The sequence below is a fragment of the Leuresthes tenuis genome, unplaced genomic scaffold (assembly GCF_036924035.1).
Source record: "Leuresthes tenuis unplaced genomic scaffold, fLeuTen1.0.hap1 SCAF_9, whole genome shotgun sequence".
Lineage (NCBI taxonomy): Eukaryota > Metazoa > Chordata > Actinopteri > Atheriniformes > Atherinopsidae > Leuresthes > Leuresthes tenuis.
The window spans coordinates 9,719,160-9,736,298 of NW_027325363.1; the positions used below are offsets into that span (position 1 = coordinate 9,719,160).

The window sequence follows — 17,139 nt, forward strand, 5'->3', positions numbered from 1 at the left end:
GGGAGAAGCACGGGGGAGCTGGGCGGGCATGACATGTGAGCAAAGTCTGCACAGATACAACACATACTCAAAGTATGTCTGCGGCACGAGCGGCTCGAAGCTCCGCTCGACTTTGCACTGATGAGTAAGAGCTCAGCTGCTGATTGAATTGGTTTTGTTTTAACACTCCGTGCTGAGAGAACAGCCACACGGCAGCGGCGGTTCCCCCGTGCCCGCTTCACCCCGATTCAGTCTGGCAGGTGCGGCAGTCAGGAGAGGGGCGGAAGGAGAGCCGCTGTTTAATTAACTATCCGACGAAACGTTGCCGCGCAGAACACCGTGAGAGACAAAAAACGCACGGGAGAGGACACTATGTCAAAGGAGACAAGAGGAAGAGGTAAGGAACACTACATGGTCTCGTGCTAACAGGTAGACCCGTGTGTAATGCTGGATGCTGGTGCGCACAGCTGCTGCATGGATGGATGCAGTCCGTATAGGAATGCGCATCAGTATAAACGGACCTCTGCATGTCACACAGCCCAGTCCGGTCCGGTGGACTGTCCTTCATCTGTCAGTAAGCCTTTCTGTCCTGGTTGTATCAGTGCGTCCGTACAGGTTAAACAAGTATGTCAGATTTGAGAAAAGACTGAAAAACCAAAGAGAACGTAGTGAAGTGTTAGTGACCTCCAGACAGACTGAAAGGCTCGTGGTCAGCTGGCTCTACTGTCACAGCTACTGCTTCCCTACTCTATGTGAGACCTGTCTGAAAACGAGCCTACATGGGGGTGGGGTGGGGGGATGGGGGTATGGGGACACTCTTTTTAGACATTCAGTGTGTGACCATATACTTTATAAATATTTTTTAACATTAACCAATCTGTACTTCTCCAAACCTAGATCCAGACCAGAAATCAGAATATGAACTACCAGGACATAGTAAGACCAGGAGATGTGGGAAGGAACAACACAGAGGGTTTCAGTGGATGTGTGCTATTTATAGCCAGCAGTTTCTCATGCAGCCCATTTGATTGTTGAATTGGGTATGCGGAAATGAGACTTGACAGGACACATCAGCAGAGGCCTTTGAAGTCATGACATTTCTGTTGCATAAAAGGTTTTTTGTTGTCAATTGAAAAAATTATTTGTTGCTTAGATGGGCCACCTGTTTGCATTGTGGTCTTAGTCTGAGTTTCAATGAATCAGTAATGCACTGTACATTAAAAAAGGATTCTTCAGTAGGTCTTTGCATCATCAGCATTTCATTTGTACAACTCTCCTTGAAGCAATCTTCTTCTTTTGTGCTTTCTTCATGATTGTGCCTCAAATTTGAATGTTTTTCCTGTTTAACTAACACAAAAAGTTCTTGGGTCACAGAATACCACTCGTTGTACAGCTTGGATTCTTGCAACTGCAGAGTTTGGGTGTTGTGAGCACTGATATTTTTTCATCTTTCATGCATCTCCACTCTAGAAGATCCCTCAAGCAAATGGCTGAATCTCCTACAGTTCCAAGCTTAGTTTTCTGCCTGTGCCCTCTGTGCTCTGACCTTTTCCTCGGGCCAGGAGTGGACGGAAAATTTTCCTGCAGGGATCCATGACATATTAGATTATTGTTTCATTAAGTGGTGACAAAAAGTGTCAGAATAGAGAGGGAATTTCTTTCAGTGTGATTTGGACTTAGAATATTGCTGCTTTGGATTTAAGGTAATATCCTATATATACTTATGAGAGTGCAGAGACATGCATAGATGATCATATTTAAAATAACATGAATAAAGACCTTACAAATGCTGAGCAAGGAAATAAGCTGATCGTCAGGGTCACACTAACCTTATAAATTATAGACTACGCAATTTCCACTTTATTTCCTTAAACTCAGAAAAAAAGTGTTGCACAGAGCTTATTATTGCAGCTTTTTACATTAATATGTGAATTATTCCAGCCAAGAATAGTGTGTTTTTATGCATGAACCATTAATGGGGTGGGGAAATATTTTGTTTCCACATAATTTCATGCATATAGTCCTACAAGTAGGATATCTTTGGATAGGTTTAGGGGAAGATAAACTGTAAGATTCAAAGGGAAAACTATACTTGAAATATATGTATCAATTTTAACTTGGAAAAAAATAATCTCTACCAACCAATGGTAAATGGCTAAATTGCTAAATAAACTTGGTCAAACATTGAAAATGTGACTGAAATTTGAAATAAGAGTCTAAAGGGTTTGAACAAAGACTGGCAGCACAGCAGATTCATTATCAAGAGCACAAGTATAAGAAGGAACTAATGAAAGGATCAGTTTTATTATGAGGGAAAGATATTTAGGTCACAGTTGATAGAGTTTATTTTAGCATCTAATAACTGTGTACCAGTTTGCTTAAATCAAAATGATGAAACGTTAAAGTGCAGCCTTTATGATTACAAAGCCCTATTCTGGTGCAGGGTGCCGCTTTTTAAGTGGTCTCACATATTTCTACTGACGATAAGACAACCTCCTAAAAGTTGGCACTTGGACAGCGTCTGAAAACTGGTCCAAAAGTTGGAATCGCTGATTTCAGTGGCCACCCATCACAAATGCTGAGGCAGTGACATTGTTCTCCTGTGGAAAAATGGAACCTGTAACATGGTGAGAGTGGATGGTAATATGATTTGCATATCCAATTGTGGTCCAGTCAAAACCTGTTATAATCCAGAGATATAGTACTGTGCAAAAGTCTTGAGCCACCCCTCATTTCTTCATATAATGAGAAGAAAACATGTTCTATGCTAAGTTTCCTGTTATGTGAAGATGCAAAACTGGTTCATCAGTTTGGGGCCTTTTTATGCTCCAATGAATCACTAAAAAATGGTCAGGTACACAAACTGGACAGAAAATTTGTAAAAAAGAAAAACACTGTAATAACCCAAAATGCCTCGTTCACAAACTTGTAGAAATGCAGACTTGTTCTGAAAACACAGAGCACTAGCTCTGGCACCTGCACTGCCCAGATTGCCTGATTGGAAAACATGGAGTTGAGGAGTTTGTGTACCCCACAAATCAAGCATGTAGTCCTATTTTTAGTAGACAATCTCAGAAGACAAATTAGCCTCCCCGGATCCATGGAAAACTGATTTTTTTTTTTATCTGAACAGCTGCAGCTGGATGCTTTCTCCAGTAATCTTAATTGCATTTCTTTGAGTCTCACCGTGAAATTCACTTGCTAATGGAAACTTAACTGCGAGGTCGTGAATTATTTCAGCCAAGCTTTTTAAAATCAATTGAACCCTGCATTTCCTCAGCAGGCTGCTGGCAGGTTGATGGAAATGTTTTGTGTCTGTGAGGTTATTGTTTGTGTAGTCATATATCAAGTGCCCTATCTGTTTTCATTAAATTCTTCACTTTACCTCTGTTCACACTCTAGAAGTAGGGCAGCTCTTGCAGCCCCATTACTCTTCATTTTCCCACCAACTTCGCCAGTGCAAACTTTTTTAATTTCACAAGTTTCACTTGCGTACACAGATCTTATCTTTGTCATTTGCAATCATAACAGTGCCGCAGGCGATACTACACTTCATAATAGTGATTTAAATTTCCTATCTTGACTCACTTGACTGCAAAATGTGCATAATTATCTGAGACAGTCTGTGAAATGCATGCTATGCATGAATATGCTCTATATTTAATCATTTAAGTATATGAGCCAGCGTTTATAATTTTAAGCTTTTCAGGTTGTTTGTTCACCTTCTGAGGAAACACAACCCACCTCAGAGTCCTGCTCAGCCTGCCTATCAAAGCAAAAGAAAGTCCCACTTTTATTCATCCAACATTCATCTGAACATTTTTTTTGAGTGGAGTAAAAATAATTGAGAAATTTTGAGCACAGCATTCAGAGAAGTCTTAAAAAATAAAGCAGGTGTTTCTTACATTTTAAAGTATATTAATGGATTCTCAAAACCATTTTAAGGTATTTTAGTGGCATACTTCTGTTGATCCACTCTGAAACATCATAGCAAATGATGAATCCTTATTTTGGCTGTTAAATTGACAGCACCCCCTGATGTTACTCCAGTAACACTTTACATTAGTGTCTCTACTTGGGGACAAACTTGCTTATGATCCCGTTATGGTCCTATTATGACTTTGATGGTCCCAAATGCTTATTCACTTATATTGTTTTTTAAAGTCATGCTCTACTTATTCATATTCAGACATATTTACATATTCACGACTGCAAACATCATTCACTTCACCATCTACCGAGGGGCTTCATAACTGCTGAAGGTTTATTATCTTTTAATGAGTCTCATTCATTTAACTTGCTGGTCTCAAGGTCACTTCCTGTCCACTTTTTGAGCTTCAGATTAGGTAGATTGACACTGTGGAGCCAAATCTCACTTAGGACATTTTGCTTTTTCAAATCCCTCCCTGTCATTTTTGTCACCCCTCCCCCAGAGTTTAAGTCATTCCCCACTGTTCGTCCTGTCCTCAGTTACACTGAATCCTCCAAGGCTCAGTGTGAGGTACAATACCACTGAGCACTTTGTATTCCTCATAGCTGATGAAATGGAATCAGTTTGAAGGGCTTTTTTCAATTGCTGTCCAAAGAGAATAAATGGGTAGCCTACCTGCTATTTTGCTGAGATTCTCATGCTAATAATAGAGCAGCGGGATGCTGATGAGCAGTCGCTCCCCTTTTTATTCGCCTCTTTTTCTCTTCTTGTAGAAATGAATAAAAATAAATGAATGAAATATTTTTTTTGTTTAACACTGATTAATGATAGGAAATAGACTTACGGGACATAGGTAAATTTGCAAATAGAATATAGTTTGATGATGTGATTTCTCAAAGCATTATTATTTATTGTAGACATGCTAGATAGATAGATAAATACATGATAGCTTAATGCAACAGATTTCTGTGTTTATACGCTCTCCAGACAGCCTGTTTAGCAAACAGCTCCACAGTGTTCTCTGAACTCTACAGAGGCGTGTGCTAATACATGCATCAAGTGACCTCTGATATTTTAGTTGATCGTACAAAACAGTGTTAATTTCAATTTAATAGCTATTTGTCATGGGAAAGCACAGTGACCTTATGTCAGGGAGCAGCTTTTCACAAAGCACACAGCAGCTGGGCCTCGGCTGTTTGAGGTTAGAGACCGGAAGGTGGCAGGGGACCGGCTCCCCTGGAACCAGACTATAGTTGTGTTCTTCTTGTATGTCAGCCAAAAGCCTTTATGTCACACCGATGTGAAAGGCATACAGCATTTTCTTTTTTTGGCTTCTCTGACTCGCTACAGATTTCTGAAGCTTCTCTCCTCTTAAACTGACTTTCTAAATGCACAACTGTTAAGCAGTCTAATGTATTATGCTTTCAATCTGCAGTTGTCCCTGACAATAAGGTGCACAGCTTTTACAGCCATAGCTAATATTAAATGGTCTGCACTTTAGATTCTGCAAAGTGCTTTACATTATGTTTCCAATTGACATGCTCACATACCAGTGGCGACAAAGATCCCAAGGACGAAACCCACTGGCCCTCAGTTCAGGCACCAGTGTTCAGGGACATGTGAAGGAGCTGGGGATCAAATTGTACACCTCCAAAAAGTGAAGGACACACCCTTCCACCTGAGCCACAACTGAGTGCCACAGCCATTAAATTGTTAGAGCAACCCATAGTTGTGATGAAAAAGCTTTGCTGATTAATCAATACATTGAGGAACAGATAATTATTCATTAGCAATTTTAACAGTCAGTGGATTGTATAAATCCATTCAAAGCCACAAAGAGATTTCCAATGGTTCAAACCTTTCAAAAACGAAAAGGAAATTAGAAAATTACAGACATTTAATTTGGAATGTTTGAGTTAAACAAAATATTTTGGGGATTTTTTAGCTTGTCCTATGAAACAAGCTTAGGAGACTTTCTTTATTTTATAGACTGATGCTAACTGAGAGGAAAGTTGTCAAATTAGTCAGTAATGAAAACTAGCCGGGTGCACCCTTTGACCTTTAAAGAGGGTGATCTGGATCCATAACAAAATAGAATGAGGTCTTCCAGTGCCCATTCCCCACCTCCCCACCAAATTCCATTACAATCAATCAGGACGTTTTTATAGAATCTTGTTGAAAGACAAACAAATACACTGACTAACCCATTTCACAGGCAACCATTGGTGTTACACCTGTAGTTCACCAGCTGCAGCTATATTTGGCACCAGGAACAAAATGTTACCTTGCAAGTCAGCTGGATCCTTGTGAGCCACAAGAGGATCCATTGAGCCAGGCCTCCATTAGCCCAGGTTTGATAAATGTAAATCATTAAGGCTCCCACCTTCTGAAATGGTTGGGGCTTTTTGTTGGTCTGATTGATTGAAATTAACTTGTGATGATGACATGTGGATGCCTGCCCTTTTTCAGATGAATTCTATGCAGGACTAAGATAGCCCTGTGTGATAATTCATCTGGCATATCAGGAGCAAACACTGCCTGATGAAAAGGTGACAAGATCCAAATTCTGTCTTCCATTTGAGATGGTTATTTTTCATTTAGGTTTACATGATGAGATTAACTCGATTATAGCTATAGTTGGGTTATGCTCCTTATCTGAGCAAGGGTAATTGTCCTTTGTTACATAGTGGTGAACGCATCGAATTACTGGCACAAAGCATGCAATACCACAGTAGATTAGTAGCGCTGTACTCATTTCAACTATTGCTAATAGAGCCACTTCCGGTTGACGTCTTCACCACCAACAACAACAAAACTAAGGCATTCGAGAAAGATGGCGAACGAAGAGCAAGCTGAAGCTACATCCCTCTACATTTGTGATGAGCTGGTTATGGCACAAACGCCATGCACAACGGCGCATTCTCCATCGCGTTGTTTGTTTCTTTCTGACTGTGGTGACAACAACAGTAATATCGTCTCCTTTGACTTCAAGGTGACGATCGCAGAGAAAAAATCTCGAGCATGCGCTGAACGCTCGATCCTATCCACCGTCGTCTCCAGGCACGTTAAGTGGGCAATCGGATCGAGTTATCCCGGGGTCTTAATTCGATCGAAAGTAACCCGATCCGATTCGATTACTTGTCGGATTAAGCTTGTTACATGAGCTGAATAACTCAATCTTATTGTAATTTAGCCATTAATCCGATCCGATTGCCCGCATGTAACCACACTTTCGTTGTTTGATCAGATTCAAACAACAAAAGTACTTAGTTAAGGATAGTAAAAATCAAGCTTGGTTTAAAATGTATACTTCTACCACTTTAACCCTGTACGTTGACAAGGAGCACTATAAGGTACAGAGTAAGTTACAGGAAGATGCCAAGAGGTCCTGACACATCAAGGGTGTTTGATGTAGAATGACAATGGCTTAAAAAGACAGACAAACATATTAATCACACACCTCCACCTAAATACTAATAATACTTACTCCTCACAGAAGTGCAGGACAAAAGATTAATCATAGAAAGTAGTGAAGGATCTTCAACAGCCATTTTTAAAGCCATTTTTGACTTAGAAGGCTTGAAAAAGAAATGGTGAATGGAAATGTGTCACATTCACATTTAATTTTTTGTGGCTTTTCAGAAAAAATGCCGTGCCTCTCATAAGACAGTTAAGACCAAAGACACGTAAAATTAGTAAATATTAGTTGAATAATAGGCTTATCTTTCTCCATGCTGTATATGTAAACAAGCAGGTCTTTTCTCACCAGTTGTATAAACTTCGAAATAGATAATGTGTTTGTATCTGCGTCCCTGTGGTTTCTCCAGCTTGTTTGCGCTAAACTGGCCAAATTTAGGTTTATTTAAATACAATCCAGTTTACTTTTAAGGCTTGCCTTCTTGTAAACTGTTTGTTATTAGCTGGGTTTTCATTGTTGTTTTTGGTTTGTCACGTCTGACCTGGAAAAGATTAAAATGATGTGATTCACCAGCTGTTTCCGGTCTGGTCATTCAAACAATAAAGCTATGTGACCAACCAGCATCTTCCCAGACAGTACATGATATCCCACATGGGGATTAAAGTCATTTCTAAAGAAGAGCTCTTTTCATTTTCTTTCTAGTGGATTACCACTGCAGTATTTCCTGTATTTTCTTCTAGGAGATTTTTTTCCAGTTAGAGCAACTTTTTCTTTTACTGTGATGGTGACTCATAGCCTATACTTCTACCACCTGGTGACATTAGTATGATTATTATTAGTAGTGGTAGTAGTACTTGCTTCAAACTAGAAAGTCTGATTTACTTGTCTTTTCTCCAGCTTTTTAAAAGATTGCTTCAGAATGGCTTAGATTGCTATTGAAAACCTGGCTAAAGTTGTGCATGGACTGAAGAGACAGTCGGTTAACTAAAAGACTAAAAGATGATCCCTTTACAAGCACATAAATCATTTGGTCATTGCAGCACTGACAAACAAGGACACAAACCTCAATGATAATTATCACCTAGTTGTAGTATTGCAGTCCATTAACAGTCAGTGACCAGACTTGACCTGCTTTGCTGAAGTGTTTATTAACTGCATTGTAGAAGGTGACTGATTCAAAAAAGTTTTTAGGAGAGATCGATCGCTTATGTGTTATTGACTGTAGGGATTGATTTAAACTGTGCTGATACGAAGTTCAGATATGAAGATATGTAGAAAAGGCTATTAATAGCTATCTCCAGATAACAGAGGACCAGGCAGACAATATTTTATTTGTTGTGGGACATCTAAACAGACTCAAGAGACACAGAATCCACAGTCCTGTTCTTTTCTATTTTGGGTCAGATTTCTGCACAGTATCAGATTTTGTCAGCTCTTTGTGATTTCCATTTTCACTCCAGCATGTTGCACGTTGAAATGAGTGGCAGTGGCACGATTCATTTCCTCTCCTTTCTCCATGCACAGAAGAAAAACGTTATTGGATTTCCTCTTGACACTGTTGGTAGGTATCACACTGCGAAGCTTTGGCTTGTCCAGTATTCACTCAGAAGCGATTTGCTGTATCAGGGAGCTCTCCCGCCCTTCCTCTCTGGATTACCATTTCACCCAGTTGCTCTTTTGGGTGCTGTTAGTTGCTTAGACTTACTTAGATTATTTTGATTATAAGATGTAGACACTGGTAGCACTGCGGCTTACAGACCATTTGGATTCGAGAGGAGGGCAAGCGATGAGAGATAAATTAAAAATAAATTCCTTTAGGATGTTAGCATCTTCTCATAAGTTGATTATGTTTCTTATGGCGAAGATTTTTTGTATTGGACCATCTTTAACGCTGAGCTGGTGATTATGGGCCTCATGTTGCAGCAGTTTTCAGTTCAAACTGTTATCATTTAATCTCACAGATATAATATTTGTCCAGTGTATTAACTTTATGGCAGGAAGACTTAGTTGACAAACAGAAGTCTGCTTTGCTTGCAGATATACATGTTCATTTATGAATCCATTGGTGTGTAATTTGGCAGCTTATACGTCGGTTTTAAACCAAAACTGCTGTGCTTAACTTTTTGTCTGTAGTGTAGTAAGAAAATGCTTTAGGTTACTGTTTTTGTGTGGTAAAAAATTAATATATATAGAAAATAAATTCCATGACAGAGTAGCATCTTTTGTTTGTGATTTATTTGTGATTTCAATCACAGTTTTGGCTTTCAGCAATGATGACAGCATATATGAGACTCTTTGTGAGGTTTTTCATTTCCCAATGAAGTGCTTGTTTTGTTTTGTGTTATACACTTTCCTTTACAGCTGTGTGCCTTCACCACACTCACTTCATGTCAGGCTGTGGGGTGTTTCGTTCCGCTCAAACCAAGAAGCTTTCGGAAAGCAACAAATCAGATTAAACTGATCCAAGCTATCCATCCATTAATTTTCTATACTTGCTTAATCCATCGGTCGGGTTGTGCGGGGGCTGGAGCCTATTCCAGCAGTCATCGGGCAAGAGGCAGGGTACACCCTGGACAGGTCTCCAGTCCATCACAGGGCTAAACAGAGACAAACAACCACACTCACCCCTAAGGACAATTTTAGAGAGACCAATTAACCTAACCATGTTTTTGGGTGGTGGGAGGAAGCTGGAGTACCTGGAGAGAACCCACGCATCCATGGGGAGAACATGCAAACTCCACACAGAAAGGCCCCAGCTGGGAGTTGAACCTGGAACCCTTTTGCTGTGTGGTGACGGTGCTAACCACCACACCACCGTGCAGCTGATTCAAATATTTATTTATCGTTAATTACACACTAGATGTTGATTAGTAATCATGTAAAATACTGATCAAAATATTTACCAGAATATAGTGTGTTGGGATTTTTTTCCACTATCAAGCACACCTGAACATGACATTACATAATGGAAACGTCTTACAAATTAGATAAATTACACCTTGTGAATGTGTCAGCTGAAAGTCAGGTGCTATATCTGTCCTCCAGTGGACCTCCTATTAAAGAGGTTTATACTTTTTCGGTTATTTCACATCTTATACATTTGTAGTCTCTACTTTCATAATCCCCCTAAAGGTCTTCTTTGGGTTAACAACAAGTGCTTTTAGTATGTAACGAAACAGCAAATGGTGTCTTTTTCTCTTTCAATCTGATGAGGACTGTCTCCTCTAATGGGTTTTCACCAAATGATAAAATTGTCGTGACCTGCACAGGATAGCAAACTAATGCACATTTGGCTATTTTTGTGAAAAATTTGGCAAATTTTCATCCAAGTATGGCAATCATTCATTCCGGCATTAAGCTCCACATGAGGCTGACTGTTCCTTTTAATCAAGAAGAGGTCAAGGTGGAGTTTCGGCTAATACACATTCTTTATCTAATGTCTTCTCTGTGAGTAGTGTAAGCTCTTTATAACCACCATACAGACCACCATACTGTAGATGATGGATAATGCTCTCAGTGCAGTTAAGTGCCCGCTCAGTCACCAGAATGAGAACTTTGTTTTGATTTTAGCATGTGGGTCAGAGCAGGATACAAGACAAAGAGTACTTGCTACTCCAAGCAACATCTTTTTTTTAAGAAACCTGCACTATTTCTCAAGAACTGAAGGACAGCTTTTAGGTATGAGAATAGCGCATTTAAAGTCAGAAAACATAAGATGGCATTGTCCGATGATTTTTTTTTTTTTAAAGAAATTTCATGCATTGAGTTCCCACTCCAGGGGACTTAAAATCCACTTTATTTCAGGAAATGTTGCACTTCTTTTCTCATTTTATGCTAGCTTGAAATACAGATAGGGTTTTTAGGAAAAGATGTGTGCCTACATCCTGTGAGATTAATGAAAATTAGGCTTCTCTGCCAAAGCCACCTGTTCAGCAATTAAACTACAATTAAAGCCTGGTGCATGTGGAACCCCCAGATGATATCATTGAACCAGTATTCTCTTAAGAGACTTTAGGAGTTAATGAAGCACAGATTAAATACATTGCATCTTAACTTTAGATATATACTGTAAGTTTGCAAAAACAGAGGCATATCAGCTCTGTATCACTGCGTCCTTAGACACATCAAGCTGGCGTAGCAGAATCAGTTGAGTTACGACAGCTCTGTTGATTTGAGTAGTGTGCTCCATGAGGCTTGATTGATATAAATGCACACCTGAGGTTTTGCTTCCGTTACCTCCTCTCTTGGCAGCTCAGAGGTGTGTCGTCGCCTTCCTTCCTGTTCCACCACTGTACATTCACAGATGAAGCGATGCTCAACAAAGGCACATTAGTCCCAGCTTGAAAAGGCATATGTGAGAGCGGTCTATAACCTATGATGATGGAAATCGCAAAAAAAAAAGTCTACTTTTTCGGCTGGATTTCGACAGTTTTTTCACGTGAAATACATAAATGAATTTACAACTTTCACACATAATTCCACAAAAGTGTTCTACTTATATTTTGTGAATAAGACAACCTGCAAGTTGCAACATAATGACTTCTCAGGGCTGGTTCCAAAATTTGGTCAGTCTTCACATAAATCTAGGTTAAAATGCCCAACTTAATGGAAGAAACAGACATGACTGGTAAAAAATCTTTCTTTTGTAGGTCACTTATGTTTCCAAAATTGCCAAGATGGACACAGCCAAACTATAAGGCTTTAGACTTCAAAACAATAATCCACAAATCATTGGATGACATCATCATAGGTGCATTAGCCTTTCATATAAGTCTTTGAGGTCAGCTAGAGTAGTTGGACACTTGTGTTACATAGCTCACTCATTCTGTACGCAACTGGAGGCAGCTGTGAAGTCGGAGGTGAGATGTCATCTTTCCAGCATGATTTCTGACACAGTTGTTAATGCATATGTGATAAGAAGACAGAGAGATGAATGAATCCAATTATGCATTTTTCAGGAGCTGCACCTGAACCCTTTTTTACTTCTCTACTAGAGTTACTAATCTATAATTTCAAAACATCTCCAACAGCTGCTCTCCAACAGAAAAAGATAAGCTCTGTACAACAGTCCTTCAAGGTAGTTTGTCTCTCTGAAATTAGCTTAACGCATCTGATGTGAATGGAAAAATACCCCGTTGATGGATAAATTATAGGCTTTGTTTAAGGTGAATAGTCTGAGTCTGTGAGATTTTTTGTAATTATTGCATGACATATGAGTCATGTTGAATCATGTTTTTTTATTTCTCTTATTGCTCCACAGTAGTACTGTGAACATTATTTAGGTTTCTTAACAAAATACAGAGTGGACACACACTATACAGAAGCACAGCTGAATATGGATTAGATTAGATGTATTTTTTGTTTCAGCCTTGCTTAACTTCTTATTCATTCATTCAGTTTTCCTAAATGCTCAGAGTCTGAGTTTATGATATATGATTTGAATTTTTTTATCCAGCTGTTTACTGGTTCATTTACCAACTTCTGCTTCTCTCTTACACAACTAACCTAAAGTAGCTGAACATCATTTGCAGTGCCAGATAAAACCGCTTAAAGCAAAGTAGATAGCCTCTGTTGGCAGAGAGTCAACTGGAACGGGAAAGATGCAGCTCAGTAGGTTTCATTTTGCAACAGGCTTAGGTGAACTTCCTTTTTTGAGCTGCTTAGAGCGTAAATACTAGGCCGAGAAGCTACTTAAATTTCTGCCAAGCACACTCATGTTGCCTGGGGACGAGGGAGTTTGCTTGTCTTCAACTGGTTTCATATTTAGTCAAATATTTAAGGCTTATAAATCTTTTTTATCTTTTGACAAAAGGGAATTACACGACAAACAATAATCAGAACAATGTGTTGTTAGCTTGCAGTATATTAGATTACACAAATCACTCGCTCACTGGATAAGTCTTCACACAATAACACTAATAACAGCAAAAGTCATTAGCTATATTAATCATTATGTTACATTTACGATCAAACTTGTTGCTTTTAAGCGACTAAAACCTCCATACCGCCATGTCCCATTTTAGGTGTTTACAACATACAAAAACAGGAGCAACACAATGCAGTATTTAAAGGTATTTGCTTGTGAAGTATTCAACTTTCAAAGTCAGAGCAAGGTTACCCTAGTTATTTTTCTCATAACCTGATGAATGCAAATGTAGTGGTATTAATTCATCTTTCAGCCCTATAACAGCCCTGTGGCTCATTAGTTTCTAAATGTTGCTCAGCTAATCGCTAAACGTGTCTGTCTGCTGTTTCGTGCTTACTAAATTACATACCATAGGTTTATTAGGGTTTCATGACATTAGGTATCTTATGCAGCTGAAAAATATTGATTAGAGCAGCCTTAAAGCGGAAAAAGATTTGAAGTGCATTGCAAAAAAACATGTTCAGCCTTGCCATGCATTTAACAAAACTAGAGTCATACCTGTGTGCATGGAACTTATGTGGGTTTGTGTGATTGCAATGGAGCTATCTCAGTAATAAATGCTATGAGCGCTCTGTTTCAACTGGGCCTCTATGTAAACGCTGGTGCTTGTGGATAATGGAAAGAAAGAGATGAAAGAGGGATGAGATGAATCACAAGCAGCCTTGTGCTGCTGTGTTCCTGCTCTGAAGTAAAGCTTTTTAGATACTTGGACACAGGTTTCCTTTCAGCACAGTTCACAGAAGAGCCGGGCTTCTCCCCCTCTCATGTTAGTTACCATAAGTTCCTCACTCAGTTTCAAAGACAAGCTGTTTTGGTTTTGCATCCTTTGATTTTGGTGACAAAAGCAATTCTTATCTGAGAAATAGATGAACTGCTGTTTTTGGTCTGGGATTTTGTTTGAACACTGAAACTGAATTGTAAATGTCTAATTAAGGGCTGGACGATCGTGATATGTAGTTTATGAGCAGAAGATTGGTCTACCACCTCATTATATTTTGTTAATCCTCTATTAACATTTCCATGACACCTTTTTGTACCTGAGAATTGAACATTGTTTTACAGAAATTGAAGCAGTGCATTTATTAGCAGTGGAATTGGCAGGTAGTGATTGAGGCAGAATAACAAAGTCCTACTCTTTTCTTACATTACTAATCCAGGTTTGCAGCCAGAATCACATCTGCTGTTTTAAGTTTTAGGAAACAAAAGCATTTTCATTACAGGAAAGGACAGATGATTGTTTCAATAAGATGAATCAATATGATGCATTTGCCGATACAACCAAGCGTGGTCAATACAGGAAAAAGGGATCTCGTCCCACATGTTTGGAAATTTTGGTTGGAAAAAAACGTTTATGTTACACAAATGTTACATAAACTAAAAGGACAACTTAGTCACTTTGAGGTTACCTAATTATTTGTTTCAAGCCTGAAGTTTTGCATTTGCATCTCAGGTTTTTTGGACCAAGAAGTGCCCATATTTGGGCAAGAGAGGAGGAGAGGGAAGTTATCAGCTTACCATATTGTTACCTTGCAAGATGCGTTCGTAATTTACTGTGATATTGATAGGATTGTCTCCCTTTTTCATCTAAACATTATGGGGTGCATTATGTACATTCTACACAAAAATAAAATAAAGCCCATGAAACTTGAAAGCAATTGATACTCTTGCTTATCAATTATCAGAATCTTTTGAGGGTGTGATTCTCAACTAATTAACAGGTCACAAATGAAACTACAAATCAAATCAAAAACGGATTAGTCTAACACTGAATGTCTAACGCTGTGTGAAACTGTACTACTTACTCCATCAACAAAAAATGGCTTTTAAGGAATTATGAATCCAGCTAATGACACCATAATTACTTGTGGGGAAATTTGTTGACCCACTATCTGAGGTGAGGGGCTTATACTGATATTTTGGAGCCAGTCCCTGATGGCTGTCATTGCACTCTCAGGCTATTTAGTGTATGCTTTAAAAACAGCTGAAAGTCCTACAACTGTAACAGTCATATAGGGTTTTTTGTTCATACTCCTCAATACAACTCATAACAGCATCCTGTGTATCACACACTGCATGCAACACAGGGGGAAGTACAACTCACAAGAGCATTTCCACATAAGAGCAGAAGTCATTCTTAAGTCTCAAAGTCCTCATAAGGAGGAACGAGGTGGGAGAATGGAGGAGCAGTTAAGGGCTGTGCTTTCATTGATGGCCCTTTCGTGTTGTGAGACCGACAACACTTTACTAATTCACTTTTTTTATGCGCTGATTGGATTAAGGCAAAAATAATTACTTGGTTAAGGTTAGAAAATTATCATAGTCTGGGTTACAATACATCATTTTTCACAACACTTCATGGATGCCATTTTGCTGGTTTCTATGGTTAAATGTAAATGCAACAAGTTATTATGAAATGTTGTCACTTTCTGGTTGGCTTTACCAATGAAAAACACTTGGATAGGATTAGAAACACAATGCACCCATACTGTGATGGATGCCATTTTTATCCTGTATAGACAGTTGTTGTCACCATCACTAGAGGTTGCATTATTCTTTGAATGTAATTCAAATGAACAAGGCCCACAGAGACACAATTTTGGGAGGAGCAAAAAAAAAAACCCCAAAAAACAGTGTGATGTATTTTTTTTTGTGGTATTTTGACCAAAACATGTCAACGTGTCAAACATTTAATTTACCTCAGAAAAGTGTGCCAACAAAATACATTTGCTGTTTTATGTGTTGGAATATAATTTATAGATGACATTGTTGGCCTTGACCTATGATTATATATGATTACATGTAAGACAAAACAAATATGTACTGGTATGCCTCAAGTCTGCAAGTCTGAATAGATTCGTTTTAGATTTTTAAACACTGTGGGTAAAATACAGATTTCTAATCATCTACTTATTCTCATAAATAGTTAATTGTTACTTATACCTAAAAGATAACTCTCTTCCATGCTGTTCTCAGCAACATGAATCAACATGCAAACATCAGGTTACAGGATAATCTTCCTGGCTCCCAGACACCAGCTTGATGGTCAGAATTTTATTGCTGCTCTTTGCATCATAATCTGTAGATCTTTCAAACACTCACTCAGTATCTGTTGGGACACAGTGTGCAGTAAATGTCCTGCAGGGAGCCACAGAAATAATTTCCATAACCCAGTGGGGAACACATCACTTGGTGATAGGCACACCAGCGTGAAGATTTACGCACCCAAACAATTGGTTAGATTAGCTAAACCTTACAAGGCTTTTAGAGTGCATGCAAAGTCACTGAATGCAGTAACACCTCATGCACAGCCTCATGGATTGATATCTGTTTCAGCAGTAAGAAAAGTACTTTAATAACTCTTGGGGGCGACTGACAATGTATCAACGGCATTCTACAAATCAAATCCAACAACTGATATAGCAGGTTGACTGGTTTTCAGGGCAGCAGCTGTGTTTGTATTTGTCATAGTTCCTTTCTGTTTGTTGGTTGAAGGATACCTCATCAGCCCTTATTCTCTGCAGCACGTCCTGTTTGTGCCCATGGGAACTCTTAACATCGCGGTGCACAGGGATATCTCTCTCCATTCATATATCTCCTCAGGATGGAACTCTCAGACGCTCAAATGGTCAAGTTGGAAAAAACAGTGTTGGTGTACCAGATGTGCTTTGCCCGCCAGGTGTGCCCAGGGCCCTGTGTCTACAAATGACGCACTTTAGATCATAACCAGCAGCCTGCTGAAATAGGCAAGCACTTGTGTTATACAACTTGACTTATATCCATCCTGCCATAAATCAATCAGCTATACTGACTTTAACCTACAGATGGTCTCTGAGGGCTGGAGGGAAACCCATCTGACAAGAGTCAGAGGCTGCAGGTACAGGCTGC

The 17,139-nt window shown here is 39.1% G+C and overlaps 1 protein-coding gene across 4 annotated transcripts in view; it reads left to right on the forward strand.

The window, feature by feature from the left end:
- pitpnm3 (PITPNM family member 3) overlaps window positions 1–17,139 on the forward strand; it is a 97,757-nt gene continuing 80,618 nt past the window's right edge. For all 4 annotated transcript variants that reach the window (XR_011917121.1, XR_011917123.1, XR_011917122.1 and 1 more), the window contains exon 1: window positions 1–376. Coding sequence is in view for 1 of the 4 variants with exons in the window: in XM_072392225.1 (XP_072248326.1) it covers window positions 352–376 (25 nt within the window). In the remaining 3 variants the exon portion in view is untranslated. The remainder of the gene's footprint in view (window positions 377–17,139) is intronic.